Source organism: Phoxinus phoxinus (assembly GCF_949152265.1).
Source record: "Phoxinus phoxinus genome assembly, chromosome: 4".
NCBI lineage: Eukaryota > Metazoa > Chordata > Actinopteri > Cypriniformes > Leuciscidae > Phoxinus > Phoxinus phoxinus.
The window spans coordinates 44,551,810-44,568,652 of NC_136879.1; the positions used below are offsets into that span (position 1 = coordinate 44,551,810).

The 16,843-nt window shown below is 40.2% G+C and overlaps 1 protein-coding gene and 1 long non-coding RNA gene across 6 annotated transcripts in view; one reads left to right on the forward strand and one right to left on the reverse strand.

The window, feature by feature from the left end:
• Positions 1 to 1,111: 1,111 nt before the first annotated feature.
• On the reverse strand, positions 1,112 to 2,024 carry LOC306997738. The gene is made up of 3 exons (XR_013797439.1): positions 1,896 to 2,024; positions 1,639 to 1,822; positions 1,112 to 1,220 (listed from the first exon to the last, which is right to left on the reverse strand). It is a non-coding gene; the product is annotated as an uncharacterized lncRNA (long non-coding RNA).
• The window catches only part of LOC306997717 (protein NLRC3-like), a 48,067-nt gene continuing 32,336 nt past the window's right edge, over positions 1,113 to 16,843 (forward strand). Inside the window, exons 1-8 of one of the 5 annotated variants that reach the window (XM_079611124.1) lie at positions 1,113 to 1,274; positions 2,844 to 2,971; positions 3,169 to 3,282; positions 4,026 to 4,151; positions 4,412 to 4,507; positions 4,666 to 6,393; positions 9,344 to 9,415; positions 12,460 to 12,633. In XM_079611124.1, the coding sequence (XP_079467250.1) occupies positions 2,922 to 2,971; positions 3,169 to 3,282; positions 4,026 to 4,151; positions 4,412 to 4,507; positions 4,666 to 6,393; positions 9,344 to 9,415; positions 12,460 to 12,633 (2,360 nt within the window). In that variant the 5' untranslated portion in view covers positions 1,113 to 1,274; positions 2,844 to 2,921. Of the gene's footprint in view, positions 1,275 to 2,084; positions 2,448 to 2,843; positions 2,972 to 3,168; positions 3,283 to 4,025; positions 4,152 to 4,411; positions 4,508 to 4,665; positions 6,394 to 9,343; positions 9,416 to 12,459; positions 12,634 to 16,843 lie in introns of those variants that run through there. The other 4 variants (XM_079611123.1, XM_079611125.1, XM_079611121.1 and 1 more) reach the window with 4 other exon arrangements.

Genomic DNA, 16,843 nt, shown 5'->3' on the forward strand with positions numbered 1-16,843 from the left:
GTGATTGTTGATATTGGCGCTGACGATTGTTGATTGAGAACCCCTGTGAAATCCAATGTGGGTCAAAAGCATATGAACCCCGGATTTGGTCAAGTTTTTTGTGTGATTGGATCAAACCCTTCATACATTGAGATGGCGAGCCTCCCAACCGAACCTCTGTGAACTTGAGAAGTGCAGACGGAGTAATCCTGTGCGTTCCAATGGATTAGTGCTTCTACTGATCAGGTGGAATCCAATTTATTGCATATTCTGACTGGTAGGACCTGACTAGTCAATTATTTTGCACTATTGACTGTTGATACAAAGCTTTCATCTACACCAAGAGACTTTTGCACACGCTAACATATTTTTTTCACCTTGGATGACAAAGGAACATTCATTTATACATATTGTTGGAATTGTGGAATTGTTTTCAAATTGTTTCAAATTGAACCATTGTAATATTGTACTTTTCTTTTTCTTATTTCAATTGTTTTAATTTGGGTTTATATTTTCTATGATCTTTTATATAAAGATATAAAAAAAAACTAAAGATAAGAAAAGCTCTTATTAAACTAACAGTTAGTAAAACTAAGTATCTATAAACCGAAATAGAAACTAAACAACTGAAATATAAGTCGAATACCTAGAAACAAATAGAAAAGAAAACTATTTATAAACCTATTTAAATAGCGAACAGAGCTCAAGGATACCAAAAAGAACAACAAGGGATTGAAAAGAACAATTATTTCATTTGTTTTTATTTATTTTTCTTCTATTGTTGTTGTGGTTGTATTACATTTGTTTTATCGTTATTACTTTTGCACCAACAAAATACATTGAGTCATTTCCAGCTATTCTCTGAGTCCTTGTGTGCCTTGACCACTTACCCTCCTGTAACGAACCTAGTCACTGGTCCAATATCAGGTGCCTAAAGTCACCTGTCCCTGTGTCAATTAACTCTTGTGTTACACGAATAACGTGGGTGACTCGTGTTATGTACTGGTGTATACATGCTGCTCTTAACTAGTTGCCCCTTGTGGGATCAATAAAGTTGATTGAATTTAATTGAATTGAATGAGATTGAATGAGATTTTCCCCGCAGGATTCATGGCGCTGTCGCTGTTCTGTGGTTTATTTTCTCTCTCCGGTCAGAGTCATGTGCCGAATCCAGAAAAACCTGTTAGATACACACTCTTTTCTGAACACAAAGTTCAGCTCGACTGAAGGTGTTTTCCAGACTGTGCCGTGAAGGAGAAAACATGATATATTAACGAAGAACCAACGTCAAAATAGTAAGTACTTTCATGAGATATTTCAGTGCACTGGGACACATGGATCTGCTTTCAAGGTGAAGTGAATGAGTGAAGTTAAATATGCCTTGGCTTATAGATTATTACATTATAAACCCATTTACACGTGACTGTGTGAGTGTAATGCAGTGGATCTAAAAAACCCGATGAATAAACAAAAGAACAAAAATATATGGTAGAAAACACAAAAAGAGCTTTCTGTTTTTACATTTTTAACAAACAAAAAACTTTAGCTTGCAAAGTTCTATAAAAGTTCTGATGAAACGTAACGTCAATAGAAAGTTAATGCAAAGTTATCAGGTCTTTAATAATGTCCTCAAAGCATTAGCACACAACAGCTTCTGACCTTTGAGTCTGTGGAGAAAGTGAGAAACAGGAGATCCACCAGAACCAGCAGATCTCGTCTGTCCTGATGATCTGGAGGTGATGAAGAGGAGGAGGAGGATGCTGGTCAAACTCTCAGTGATCAGGAACAACATCCCTCATCTACTCCACATGACTGGCATTATACAGGACAGCATCTTTAAGTGCTTCAGCAAACTTCATTAGTTTAAACGGGGTTAGTTCACACAAAAATGACATTTTCTGTCGTTAACCACTCACCCACATATCGTTCCAAACCCGTAAGACATTCGTTTATCTTCGGAACACAAACGCAAATCTTTTTAAAGGTATTATGCAACTTTTGGCGCTTTAGCGGTTAATAAACAAACTGCTTGCGGAAGAACATTGTAGCCGGATCTACTTCTCTCTGTTTGTCTATGGCGAGTCACGCAGGTACTGTGCTACTCCGCAGCGGTTTAAAATAGTCCGAATATAAACACGTATTATAGGCGTACCGCAGTGATTCAGGATAAGACCACAACACCGGTTAGAAGATGGATTCATAATGTACTCGCTCATTGTATACATTTTATGAATTTTTAACAAATAAAGTTACATGTTAGGTGTACCTCCATTGACAGTCTACGCAACTAAAGTGAAAGTAAGTTAGAGTTCACCTGTCGCCATTTTAAACAGGTAAAATACCGATACGATACGGAAAAACAGCATCAAAGTGTTTAATAGAAACATTTACGAAAGATTTTCCATTTATCTTTATGATGTTGAAACTGGTGGATTTGAGATCCTGTATCTTGTAAAAGTTTGATCAAGGTGAGTGTTCATGTGACTTCCTGTTCCTCATATTATTATTAATATCTGGAGGACATTTTACGTGATTGTTTTATGAAATCTTTAATAAAGGGTTTCTTTCACTTCAAGGTTTCATGATGTCTGTGATTCTTCAGGAGTTTAACAGCATACGTGTAAACATGAGCTTGAGTCAAGTCATCTTCATTTATATAGCGTTTTTTAACAATGTAGATTGTTTCAAAGCTGCTTTACAGAGATAAACATGTAATTTAAGGTAACAGATTGTTTTGGCTTTATAGCGGTTCTTGAATAATGTTATTTTCCAGCTAAAGTTAGTTTTAATGTATTCACTTCCGTCAAAATGATCATTAGTTATTAAATTAGAGACCGCTAAGACGAAACGTTCTCTCTACACAGACTTTAAACACTGATGGCGCTCACGTGAGAGAGTCAGTGGAGGAGATCAGACTCATCAGATTCTCCTGCAGCTTCATCATGGCTGATTCACAAGCATCCAGAGATGGAGATCTTCCTCCAGGACACAGGTACTTTCAACACACACTGTAAATATTGTGTTACATCTCAGAAAAATATCAGTATTTTTATACCTATTTTGCCTGTTTTTGTTTTCAAACAAACATTAAACAAAATGTAATAAAAATATGAATGTGTTTATGGTTCCTCTAATAAAGAATGATCACAGTAATGTAAAGGATTAAACTGAATGTGTTCTCTGTTCCAGTTCAGTCCAGCAGAAGAGCTCAAACCCAGAGTCCAGCTGTGTGTCTGTGAAGAGTAACGCCTCTATGGAGAAACCAATAAAGTTTAAGAGTGGAGACACACAGTCTGACCTCAGGTATATCATTTCTATTTAGTAATATAGTATTTGATATTTTATGAAATAATTATTAATATACAGAAACCATTATTTTATATGAAAAAGTTAATAATTGTATTTTATTGACACAATATTTTTAGTTTGTCTTGTATACTTTTTTTATTAGATCAGATAACATTTTAATCTGTCATATGGTCATGTTACGTTGTGCCTCACCTATGGGGCATGTTGTCACACTTCACTTCCATTCTTTCAGGGGAAATAAAGAAAAAAGTATACACTGAATTAATGAAACAAAGCCACATAATTGTGCTAGACGTGTGAAATTAATGGGGAAATAAATACTCTGAACCCCAAGACGATTTACACAAACTGAGAAGATCGATAAGTGTTAGGTTGTGCCCCGCTCCCCCCTATCATTCCTATAAAAGTTATAGTTAAAAGCAACATGTATTAGTCCGTCTAATACAAGCAATGACAGTAAATGTAAGCTGAGATTTTTTCCACCTTTATATAATGTAGTAGGTGTAAAATTAAGCAGATTATTCTAACTGCTGGTTCAGAAAGTTTGTTAAAGTTTGTTTGCTTTGTTGAAAGTTACAGTTTCACACCAGGACAAAACATTCGCCAAACACACTGAGTTACAGACGTTACAGCAAACGTGTTACAACACTCCCTGGTGTTTCCTAAGACAGAAGATTCAGTAAAAGTGCAAAATATTTAAATAATTTTTAAGTCTGTATGCTTTTTATTTTACTTAGATTGAAAACCAGTTCAGTCCAGCAGAAGAGCTCAAACCCAGAGTCCAGCTGTGTGTCTATGAAGAGTAACGCCTCTATGGAGAAACCACTAAAGTTTAACAGTGGAGACACACAGTCTGATCTCAGGTATATCATTTCTATAAAAGTTATGCTTCTAGTATTTGATTTTTATGAAATTATTATTAATATACAGCAGTTTAATGAGTTATGATCCTGCAAGTTTCAGTCTATTAATGATCATCATTGTGCTCTTGTGTAAAGCTCTATGTATTGTATTGTTAATACATTCACACACTGTAAAAGCTGTTGGTCTATTACTCAGTTAATGACACAATTACATCAATATCAGTGTGTCTGATTCTTTACACTCTTCATTCTGATTTAAGGTCAAATCTTCCATCCAGACCAGTTAAAAACACAACTGTGTTCAAGCCTGAGATTCAACCTCAAGACTTTAATGAAAGCATGTGTCCTGGTTTCAGGTAAAATGCAAAATCACACATCACTCAAACACACGATTAATGATGGAAACATCTCAGAAACCCAATGATGTTCTGTGTCCCATAATACAGCACATGTTTTAATTTATGGCTATTTACTTCTCTGACTTGTGTAATAATGTGGTATTTTAATCTTACAGCCATGACTCTAAACCTGCTGAAGTCCTCAACACATTGAGATCAAATCTGAGACAGAAGTTTGAGTGTGTGTGTGAGGGAATATCAAAGCAGGGAAACCCAACACTCCTGAATGAGATCTACACAGAGCTCTACATCACAGAGACTGGAAGTGGAGAGATCAATAATGAGCATGAGGTGAGACAGATTGAGACACAGTCCAGGAGAGCAGAAACTGAGGACACACCGATCAAATGCAGTGACATCTTTAGACCTTTACCTGGACAAGACAAACCCATCAGAACTGTGCTGACAAAGGGAGTCGCTGGCATTGGAAAAACAGTCTCTGTGCAGAAGCTCATCCTGGACTGGGCTGAAGGGACAGAGAATCAGGACGTCCAGCTCATATTTCCACTTGCTTTCAGAGAGCTCAACTTGATGAAGGACAAAACACTCAGTCTTTCAGATCTTCTTCATCGCTTTTTCCCTGAAAGCAGAGAAATGGACATATCCAGTGATGAGTATAAAGTGCTGTTCATCTTTGATGGTCTGGATGAGTGTCGTCTGCCTCTGGATTTCCAGAGCGATGTGAGGTTGTGTGATGTGACTGAATCCGCCTCAGTGGACGAGCTGCTGGTGAACCTCATTGTGGGGAATCTGCTTCCCTCGTCTCTCATCTGGATCACCTCCAGACCAGCAGCAGCGGATCTCGTCCCCTCGGAGTGTGTCCATCGAGTGACAGAGGTACGAGGCTTCAGTGACACACAGAAGGAGGAATACTTCAGGAAGAGAATCAGGGATCAGCGTCTGGCCGACAGGATCATCTCACACCTGAAGTCCTCGAGGAGCCTCTTTATTATGTGCCACATCCCCGTGTTCTGCTGGATCTCAGCCACTGTTCTAGAGGAGATGTGCAGTGAAGCAGAGAGAGGAGAGATTCCCAAGACACTCACTCAGATGTACACACGCTTCCTGATCATTCAGATCAACATCAAACATGAGAAGGACTATGAGAAGAAAGTGAAAGATGAAGACATGATTGTCAAACTGGGGGAACTGGCGTATCGGCAGCTTGTGAAAGGCAACCTGATCTTCTATGAGGAAGACCTGAGCGAGTGGGCCATTGATGAGGCAGAAGCGTCAGTTTACTCAGGATTGTGCACTCAGATCTTCAGAGAGGAGTTGGGCTTGTGTCAGGGGAAAGTCTTCAGCTTTGTTCATCTGAGCATTCAGGAACATCTAGCAGCTCTATATGTGCATCTCTCCTTTATCAACAATAACATCAATGTGTTTGACCAGATTACCAGACCAACTAATGGAGACACAGTGTCACTATCGGATCTCCACCAGAGAGCTGTGGATGAGGCTTTAGACAGTAGAAATGGGCATCTGGACCTTTTCCTCCGTTTCCTTCTGGGTCTGTCAGTGAAGTCTAATCAGAGTCTCTTACAAGAACTAAAGACACAGACAGCAAACCGCTCTCACAACAATGAGGAAACAGTCGACTATATTAAAGAGAAGATCAGTGAGAATCCCTCTCCAGATAAATACATCAATCTGTTTCACTGTCTGAATGAACTGGGTGATCTTTTTCTAGTGGACGAAGCTAAACCTCATATGAGCCGTGGAGGATTACGTGATGTGAAACTCTCCTCGTCTCAGTGGTCAGCTTTAGTGTTTGTGTTGTTGTCCTCAGAGGAGACACTGCAGAAGTTTGACCTGAAGAGTTTAATTGGAGCCAGAAATGATGGGTAAGTGACACTGAGTGCAATCATTACAGTCTAAAACATTATGAACAAAGAGAAACTCAGAGATCAGAGGTGTTTAAATCACGGGCACAGACTGATTTCTGGGATATTGAACATAATTTGCGGGTGTTCCTCAAACCGTGGCTGTGTCCTAGTAAGGCTGCATATCTCGACTGCACGTCATCAAGCGCCTCTGAAGGCCGTCTCAGTGTGAAGGATCTGTTGAAGACAGACTTCATCTTGTGTCTTTAATTCAGATCATTTTGAAGATGCATCAAGTGTATCCTTCGTGTTCTTCAATCTCCCACAATCCTTTGCACACATTCCAGTTCATGTAAAAGAACTGATGGAAATGAGTCGGCACTGAGTTTATCTGAGTTCATTATGAGATGTAAGACACAAATAATGTATTCGGAGATGAAGGCATACATGTTATCTTATGTTTCTGTGTAAATTAATCCCTGAACACTAAACTGGCAATAATGTGAGACACTGGGAGACAGACGGCTGTCATTCACTGCATTGCATTGATAAAAAATGTAATATTACATTACTGTTGTTAGGCTACTTTTATTATTAAATTATTATTACAATTAATTTGTCCCACAATATTTTCATAGCGCATGATCGCCACATAACTGGCGTGCTGTGAGGATGAAGATTAGATTATATGATGAAGACGAGGAGGAGAAATGTGAGTCTGTAAAGGGATGTAGAGATGATGGCGCACTCGCAGAAGCACTTCCTGAAGCTGGACTTTATTACAGTGTCAGGATCATCAGCTGTAGAATATATACAAGTGCCCACATAAATAACAAAACAAACATCCAAAGTACCAAAGAAACAACAAAAGGGAAAAATAAACCAGAAAAATACTAAAAACAGAAAAATACTATTTTATATATATATATAACAGTGGTTAGACTGGGCCGGGGCTCTGGCACATAAGCCTGCTCGTCTGTGTCCTGATGGGCCTGTTTGCAGTCAGTTGTCTACTGGAAATTATGTCACATAACATTTGATGAAAGTGATGCTTTTGAAAACATATTTCTGACAATAAATGAAAGAGTTTTGAAATGGCATGTCTATTTTGTCTCGGCGGAGCTGAGATGAGAACAATCGGAACACGGCCGTATTCTTGTTCAGCTCTTAATCTCGTTGTCAGTCGACCGTGATCGCGCGCCGCTCGCGCATGCGCATCTAGGCGACACGGATACATGTACGCAGCGATATATAATGAATGTTCCCATGTTCAGAATGCTGCCAAGAGAACTGCTAGCTGGCTACTCAAAATAAACTAGCAATCTATTCAGTCAGCACATGTGTGTGTGTGTTTTGTCGTAGTAAAGAGAGAGAATGGGAGAAGGAAGTGTGTGTGAGGAGGACCTGGTCACCACAGACCCAAATCTTCTCAGCTGTTGCTACGGTCATATGCTGCACTGTCTCTTCATGTGGCACATTATGTTTGGCAGGGTCACTATATCATAACAAGGCAATACAATGTGGAATCAAGTGATGACTGATTAACAGTAATGTAAATGCTAAATGTCCTAATACCTGTTGATACTACAACAATGCAAAGTATATGCTCTTAACCTTGCAGTTTCAGACTCAATTTCTCCATTTCTTTGCACAAAACTCTCCAGAAAGGCCATTTAATGGTCTATTTATTTAAAAAAGAAAAAGTTGATTTAATTCAGTAATTCCATTCAAAAGGTGAAACTTGTAGCCTATATTATATTAATTAATTACACACAGACTGATATATTTCAAATGTTTATTTCTGTTAATTTTGATGATTATAACTGACAACTAATGAAAACACCAAATTCAGTAATGTAATAAACACATATTACACTTAATACATAATCCTTGCTCGCATTTAAATACACACACGAACACATATTCACAATAGACAATGGTTTCGTCAGCTTCCGGTTGCGATGCGCCTGCGCGACCCGGCCGTGACGTCATCAACGGCTGCCGCCGGAAGACTGACTACGCCCACACACACTCACAGATAGCAAACTGACATCGAATCAATGTGGAAACAACGTTTCTCGTGACATTGAAACAACAACATCGTTTTGCTCATCGAATTAACGTTGAATCAACGTCAGACACGCCATTCAACCGCATTTCAATGTTGAATCGATGTTTTATTTTCGGTGTAATAACGTTCTGATTGAACGTAACTGTTGATTCAACGTTGAAATTTGATTGATGATTGATACTAACCTTTACAACTAAAAATCAACGTTGAATCGACATCGGTCTGCTATCTGGGATACGCCCACACACACACACTCAAAGGAACGAAACGACGAGATAGTGCAGTGTAAGGGAGTATGAAGTGAGCGGGATATGGATACGGAAGGGAGAGTGGAGAAATGTGTGAATGTCCGTGTGCGATCAGCATCTCGTGTGCACGCGCTCCTATGATAGCGGCAGTGTGAGGGAGGAACGAGACGTGGATGAAAGAGGTGTGTGTGTGTGTGTGTGTGTGTGTGTGTGTGTGTGTGTGTGTGGCCAGTGCTGCTTCCCCAGTAATAAATGTAATGTGATTAGCTTACTTCTCGTTTCAAAACCAACTTGTTTAACACAAAATACTTCTTGATTCGTGAAAATATACGCATTTGACAGGACAAACAAATCTGATATGTTGATTTACACCAAACAAAAACCCTCTTCACTGTATCCTGCATCTGTTGTCTGGTTTTTTGTTTGTCTGGTGACATTGACGAGATGAGGATAAAACTACTCTGTGTTGTTGAATACGAGGCTTCTACAGTTATAGAGACTAAATCAACTTTATCACATGTCCTTTATAAAGCAGTGTTTAATTAAACAACATATTTGAGGGTATTTAGGAAGGGTTAATGTATTATTTACTTGTGATATTTATTATTATTAGCATTAATAATGAACTTGTTTATGTTTTATTTTCGATTAGTGTCCCACAAAACACTGCAGATGAAGTTCTCCAGAAGCTGCTGCCTGTGGTTACAGCAACTAGATACGCTCTGTAAGTTACACTGAGAACAAGCATCACTGTTAAAACATTACATTTCTTAAACATTATAAATAAATGGTTTAACAAAAACTATGAGTGTCACACTTCAGCTTTTAAACCCTCCACCTATCTGACCTGATGTGTGATCTACTTAACCGTAATATTCATTTATAATGTGTGTATATAAACATTTATATTTAGACTTTTTTCATATTCATTTTAATTTAAATGTTAATACATTTATTTAAAAACAGATGTATTCAATGTTTCATTTGATCAGTTTTATATAATCTTTCTCCCTCACATAGAGACATAATCTCTTAGAATAACAGTAATTTACTGATATGGGTCAATGACGCGGCGTGACAATTCTGGAGTCCCAAGCATATTCATAATATTAAAAATGTATACATTTTTAAATGCACTTCATTAAGTGACTCCCCCCCCCCCCCCTCTTTAATTACTCATGTGAGAATTCATTATAAGTAATTAATCTTTAAGACCCTTGGGTATAATTGTATGGATGTTTTCAATGATTCCTACAAATATAGTGATAATATTAAGCTTATTTACATTTTTATGACAGAAAGACTTGTGTCCCCAAATTGTGATTTCTCTCATGTCATTCCTGGATAACAGACATCAATGACCATTTCAGACCATAATGCATTGTGGTATGTCATGTGACATAATATTGTATCAAAAGAAAGACCCTGAAGGAGCGCTAGAACATGTGCAAAGGTCAGGAAGTGTCTCTTAAAATATTGATATTTTGACATTTCGGTCACTGGTGCACTTTGTAGCAATATCATGTGTCCTTTTGGACAACACTAATAAAACATTTATAATGCTTTTATATTTAAAAACTATCTATTTGATCTAAAAGATTACCTTACGTCATGATAGCTAAGTTGTAGTTTTCCATAGGTGGTTAAAGGATTAGTTCACTTTAAAAAAAACTTTTGCTGTAATTGACTCACCCCGATGTCATCCAAGATGTCCATGTCTTTCTTTCTTCAGTCGAAAAGAAATGAAGGTTTTTGATGAACAAATTTCTCCATATAATGGACGTCAATGGGCCCCAAACGGTTCAAGGTCCAAATGACGGTTCCAGTGCAGCTTCAAAGGGCTTTAAACGATACCAGACGATGAATACGGGTCTTATCTAGCGAAACGTTCATCATTTCAAAAATAAATAAAATATTGAAGTTTTATAAGCACAAACGCTTGCCTTGCTCTGTTCTGTGTAGTAATGTAATGTAATATGTCACGAACGTGCATCACAGAACAGAGCAAGGCGAGCATTGATATGTAGCTGCCCTCTCTCTCGCTCTCTCTCTCTCTCTCTCTCTCTCGCGCTCTCTGCCACACACACACACACACACACACACACACACAAAGACACACACAGACAGACAGTCACACACACTCACACAGACAGACAGTCACACACTCACTCACTCACTCACAAGGAAAATTAATATTGAGCAGTTAATTAATATTACAATATTAATATGTAGCTTCTCTCTCTCTCTCTCTCTCTCTCTCTCTCTCTCTCTCTCTCTCTCGCTCGCTTTCTGACACACAAACAAACAAACACAAACAAACAAACAAAAGGGCTGGGCGATATGAACCAAAAACCATATCTCAATATATTAAGGCTGAATATCAATATATATCCCGTTTAAGGACAAGCGGCTGTGTGTTACTATTAGGGCTACTGTCTCTTTAAGACCTGCACGTGACGCATCTAATATGTACGCATATGACAAGCAGATTTCTCTCTATTTTCACTCACTCACTCTCTGACTCACTCACTCTCTCACTGACTTACTCACTCACTCACTCACTCTCTCACTGACTCACTCACTCACTCACTCACTCACTCACTGACTCACTCACTCACTGACTCACTCACTCACTCACTGACTCACTCTCTCACTGACTCACTCACTTACTCACTGACTCTCTCACTCACTGACTCACTCACTCACTGACTCACTCACTGACTCACTCTCTCACTGACTCACTCTCTCACTCACTCACTCACTGACTCACTCACTCACTGACTCACTCACTTACTCACTGACTCTCTCACTCACTCACTCACTCACTCACTCACTCACTCACTCACTGACTCACTCTCTCACTGACTCACTCACTCACTCACTGACTCACTCTCTCACTGACTCACTCTCTCACTCACTGGTTCACTCTCTCACTCACTGACTCTCTCACTCACTGACTCACTCACTCACTGACTCACTCACTTACTCACTGACTCTCTCACTCACTGACTCACTCACTCACTGACTCACTAACTCACTCACTCACTCACTCACTCTCTGACTCACTGACTCACTCACCCACTCACTCACTGACTCACTCACTCACTCACTCACTCACTCACTGACTCACTCACTGACTCTCTCACTCACTCACTCTCTGACTCACTCACCCACTCACTCACTCAATGACTCACTCACTCTCTCACTCACTGACTCACTCACTCACTGACTCACTCACTCACTGACTCACTCACTGACTCACTCACTGACTCACTCACTCACTGACTCACTCACTGACTCCCTCACTCACTGACTCACTCATTGACTCACTCACTCACTCACTGACTGACTCACTGACTGACTCACTGACTGACTCACTGACTGACTCACTCACTGACTCACTCACTGACTCACTCACTGACTCACTCACTGACTCACTCACTGACTCACTCACTGACTCACTCACTGACTCACTGACTCACACACACGTTCCTTAAAATGTTTACAAATACATTAAGCACACACACGCACACTCAATCACACACGTTGGGTTTCCATGTTGTATGGGGACTTTCCATAGATATGATTTTTATACTGTATAAACTGTATATTTAATCCTAACTGATGTAATTTAGTTAAAACATAAGTTAAAACATGAACTAATGAGTATTTGTATATATTTAATATTGACAGCATTATGTTATTTATTTTGTAAGTGTAATGTTTATCTCTGGATATGGGCTTAATGTGTGTCATTGTTCTCTACAGGTTGGTTGAGTGTGGTATCACAGAGGAAGGTTGTGCTGCTCTGGCTTCAGCTCTGAGATCAAACCCCTCACACCTGAGAACACTGGAACTGTATAATAATAATCTAGGAGACTCAGGAGTGAAGCTGCTCTCTGCTGGACTGGAGAATCCTCTCTGTAAATTGGAGGAACTGAGGTAAGATCATCTCCACCATAAAGACTCGGAGTGAATAAGGATTAATATGTAGATAGTGTACACAATATATCTTTGGCGTAAGCCCCATCCGGCGGTTCAGCGACAGATTAACATTTACATCGTTATATATATTAGTTTACAGTTAATGAATAGTATATAAGCTGTAGTTAATATATTAAGAGACTATATACAAATAGTGAGTTCTTCATTCGTTGTCACTGTAATTAACAGTGTTATTGTCTAATTGGCTCTTATGTAGGGCTGCAGCATCGATTCTTTTAGTAATCGAGTATTCTGCTGATTATTCCATCGATTAATCGAGTAATCGGTTAAAAAATTGTGGTAATAAAAATAGATCCAAGTGAACAACAGCCTTTAAAATGACTTAAAATACAAATAGGTAACACTTTACAATATGGTTCATTAGTGTGAATAGCTAACACACTTAATAAATAGATATATACAGTGGGTCACTCTAGAGTTAACCGTCTCTGGCCTCTGCGCTCTCTCTGTCCACACACACACTCCTCTACTCTCTCTCTCTCTGTCAACTCTCTCTCTCTCTCACACACACTCCTCTACTCTCTCTCTCTCTGTCAACTCTCTCTCACACACACACACACACACCTCTGCACTCTCTCTGTCCCCACACACACACACACACACACACACACACACACACACACTCTTCTGCTCTCTCTCTCTGTCAACTCTCTCTCACACACACACACACACACCTCTGCGCTCTCTCTCTGTCAACTCTCTCTCTCTCACACACAGACACAGACAGACAGACAGACACACACACACACATTTGATTATTTTATTTGGAATGACCAATACTGATTAAAACAACACAGCATCCAAATATTCACAAAGAGCCTGTTGTGTTTCACCGGACAATACAAACAATGCTAATAGTCCCAACCACATGAATAAATAACTACATAGGCTATGGATAGAGGTGACATCGCCTTCTCCACACATGCAGACTGCCTATGATTGCTGACACAGAACAGTACTCGGCTGTTTGCTTAGAGGTCTTCTTACTCAGTCCAGCAATCTGCAAACCTCTGACACATAATCTATGCACATGTCCCAAGCTGCCAAAGATTAAGATGATCAATTTGATCCTGTAACCACACACTGCCAAAGCATTGGTTAATGACTGGTACTTTAACATCTTCTCAGAAAAACACAAATCCATATAAGCATCAAAACAACAGCCCACTTCCAAAATCAGAATACTCTTAGAAAGTTCATTGACGACTACAATGTCTGGAGTATTTGGGTATTCCCTGAGGACACTTCTAAGAGAGTTTATATTATTATTCAGATTTGAAAACCAGCTAGTTTGAACAGTCTTATTTGTGTGTATTGCACTTTGTCCAGAAACTTTGCGCAGTTCTTGAGCTGTTATATTTACGATGCGATCGTGGCGCGCGATGTAAAGTCCTTTAAACGCAGGGCACCCGTTCATTATGTGCGCTGTAGATTCCATTGTCCTATCGCTGTGTAGTAAGCAGAATGGTTCGTGGTGTTTTGGAAACCACAGGGAGAGGTTGTATTTAGACGGAAGAGTTTGCAGCCGAGCTTTAATAACGAATTTTAGGATACCTCCGTTAACGGCTGAATTTTGTAACGCAGAGTGTGAGACTGTATGGTCCGCGCACTGCAGGCCAGCGAGTTTACCTTGAAGGCGCAGGTTAACCCAATAATCGCGCTGCTGCGCTTGAAAATATTGGAGGATTTCATACCTGCACGTCCGGCTGTTCAGCTTCTTACTGGTTCCAGTGTGATGTATAGTTGCCTCAGCATACACGTTTAAATCCATAATCTGCCCCTCACTGATATTTACCTGCTCCCCGCCAGTATGCGCCCAGTTCAGCTGTATATTGTTGTTGCTGCACAAGTCATTCAGATCGGGCCAATCCGAACGTACTCCAAATCCTGCAGCCCTGAGTTTCTTTCGGAAGCCAAGGAAACCTGGTTCTCCGTCTGCAGCATAGGGGACCTTGCGTTTGCTTAGATCCAGCAGCAGTGAGCGCCGGGCAACTTCGCGAACTGTAAGGTCATCGTTATTCAGCATGTGCAGTAAATGGTTTACTCTGGTAGCTGTATAAATCCATTCAATGTTGGGAATCCCCAGTCCCCCTTCTGATTTGTTCATAAAGAGAATACTTCTTGTTGTGTGTGTGTTGAGACTTAACCATTTTCTTACCAGCTGCACGGTCTTATTGTTCAGCTCCGTCAGATATTTCTTAGCAATGTGGACATTGGCAAACAGATGTTGAATCTTAGACAGAGCTATATCCCGAACCGCTTGGAGTTTCATACAGGTCGGCAGGGGACACTGGTCTATCAAGTCTAATCTGATGGAGTATTCCTTACAGATATCGCTCACTTGCTCTTGCCATTCTCCTGCAACATTAAACATGTGTCCTAGATAATTGTATGATTCATGTCTTGAATAAACTCTGATTGTGCTTCCAGCGATTGTGAATGATGGAGGCTGATCATACTTCGCTCTATACCATCTATTGCCACCGCTGCGTCGTTCGTAAAACACCGCACATTTGTTGTTCTTAACTTTAAGTCCAGACCATTGCAGGAAGCGATCGGTGTATGACAGCATGTTGGTAATGACGTTCTCCTCTCTTGATACTATGAGGACGTCATCAGCAAAAGCCTGAACTGGGTTTGGAGATGTAATACCAGGCGGGGCGAGGAGGCATAACCATTTCAACCAGTGGTTTAAGGCCACTATGAAATTCACAGCGCTCCAGGGACACCCCGTCTTAATCCCAATTTCAAGTTTAACCGGTTTCGTTAGTTGATGTCCGCAAATCACTTGTAGAAAGGAATTGTCATATACATTCTTGATTATATGTATATACTGTTCCGGCAGTTTTATTTCCTCAAGAGAATGAAGCATTACGCTATGAGGTAAAGAGCCAAAAGCGTCTCGGAAGTCGAGGAATACCGCATAGAAACGGGAGGATTCATGTTTAAAATCATCAATGGCAGTCTTCAAACAGAATACATGCTCATTCATTCCCTGCCTCTCTATGTATGCTTTTTGTTTTGTTGTCAATGTTCCCGATTCCACCAGCCAGGGTAAAATTCGGCTTAGAATACACTTCATAAATACCTTGTATATAGTGGGGAGCAGCGATATGTCCCTCCAGGTGGAGGGATCTTCTGGGATGTTGTTCTTTTTGGGGATCCTGTAGATAATAGCCCCCTTCCAAGAATCGGGAACTTTCCGATTAATTAAACAGACATTAAAAATCTGAGTGAGTGTCACTATTGAGAATTGTTTTGTTGCTTTGAGCACTTCATAAGTCACCCCGTCTGCACCACATGCTTTGTTGTTCGGGAGGCTGCAAAGAACTCTTGAAACCTCCTCTGCGGTGAAGTCCGAGGTTGCGGGGTGATCTTTCGGGTTGTCCAAGTCAAGAGCGCCGCACCATGGAGGGCTGCTTAGCCGCTGGTGTAACTGTGCTGGTTGGCATTTCGCAGCATAATACTCATAAACTTGGTCCACGTCGCTTATCACAGGAGGGGGATCTGGGTAAGTGCTGTTATTTAAAATGATATCTATTGCCTTACTCCTACGGTGTTCCCAAAGATACGCTAGTTCGTTTTCGCTTGCCACTCTGGGCTCTCTCACACTGCTGGAATTTGTCGCTCTGTTGAGCGCTGGCTGGATAGTTTCCCGTACGAAGCGCAACTGCTGATCTATCCATTCAGTGAGCGTCTCTGAATCGGGCCTCGGTGAGAGCGCTCTGCAGAGGGGGAATTTCCGTAAGATTCTTACGGTATATTTTAACAGAGGTATTCCTAGTGGTCTCCCATCTCTGTGAGTAGCTGTGCAGGATCCATTTCTGTAGTATACTCCACATAAGATGGTTATAAGTTTAGTCCAGTAACGCGGGTTGTTTCCGGTAAATCGTATTGTTTGTTTATCGCGAATTAATTTAACATCCAGGGTTTTTCTGAACGCTCTCTCCTGTGCCTGAAAACACATCCATTCTTGGTCAGAGAGTGGGCGATTGTAATGTTCAAAGTTTGCCCAGGTGGCGTGCAGATGGTTACTCTCGGGACAAACATTTGTCGGGTCATGGATTCGCCATCCGATGTTATGGATCTTACCGCTTCTTAAAGCAGCTTTGGTCGCGAACTTCAGGGTTGAAACCAAGCACATTGT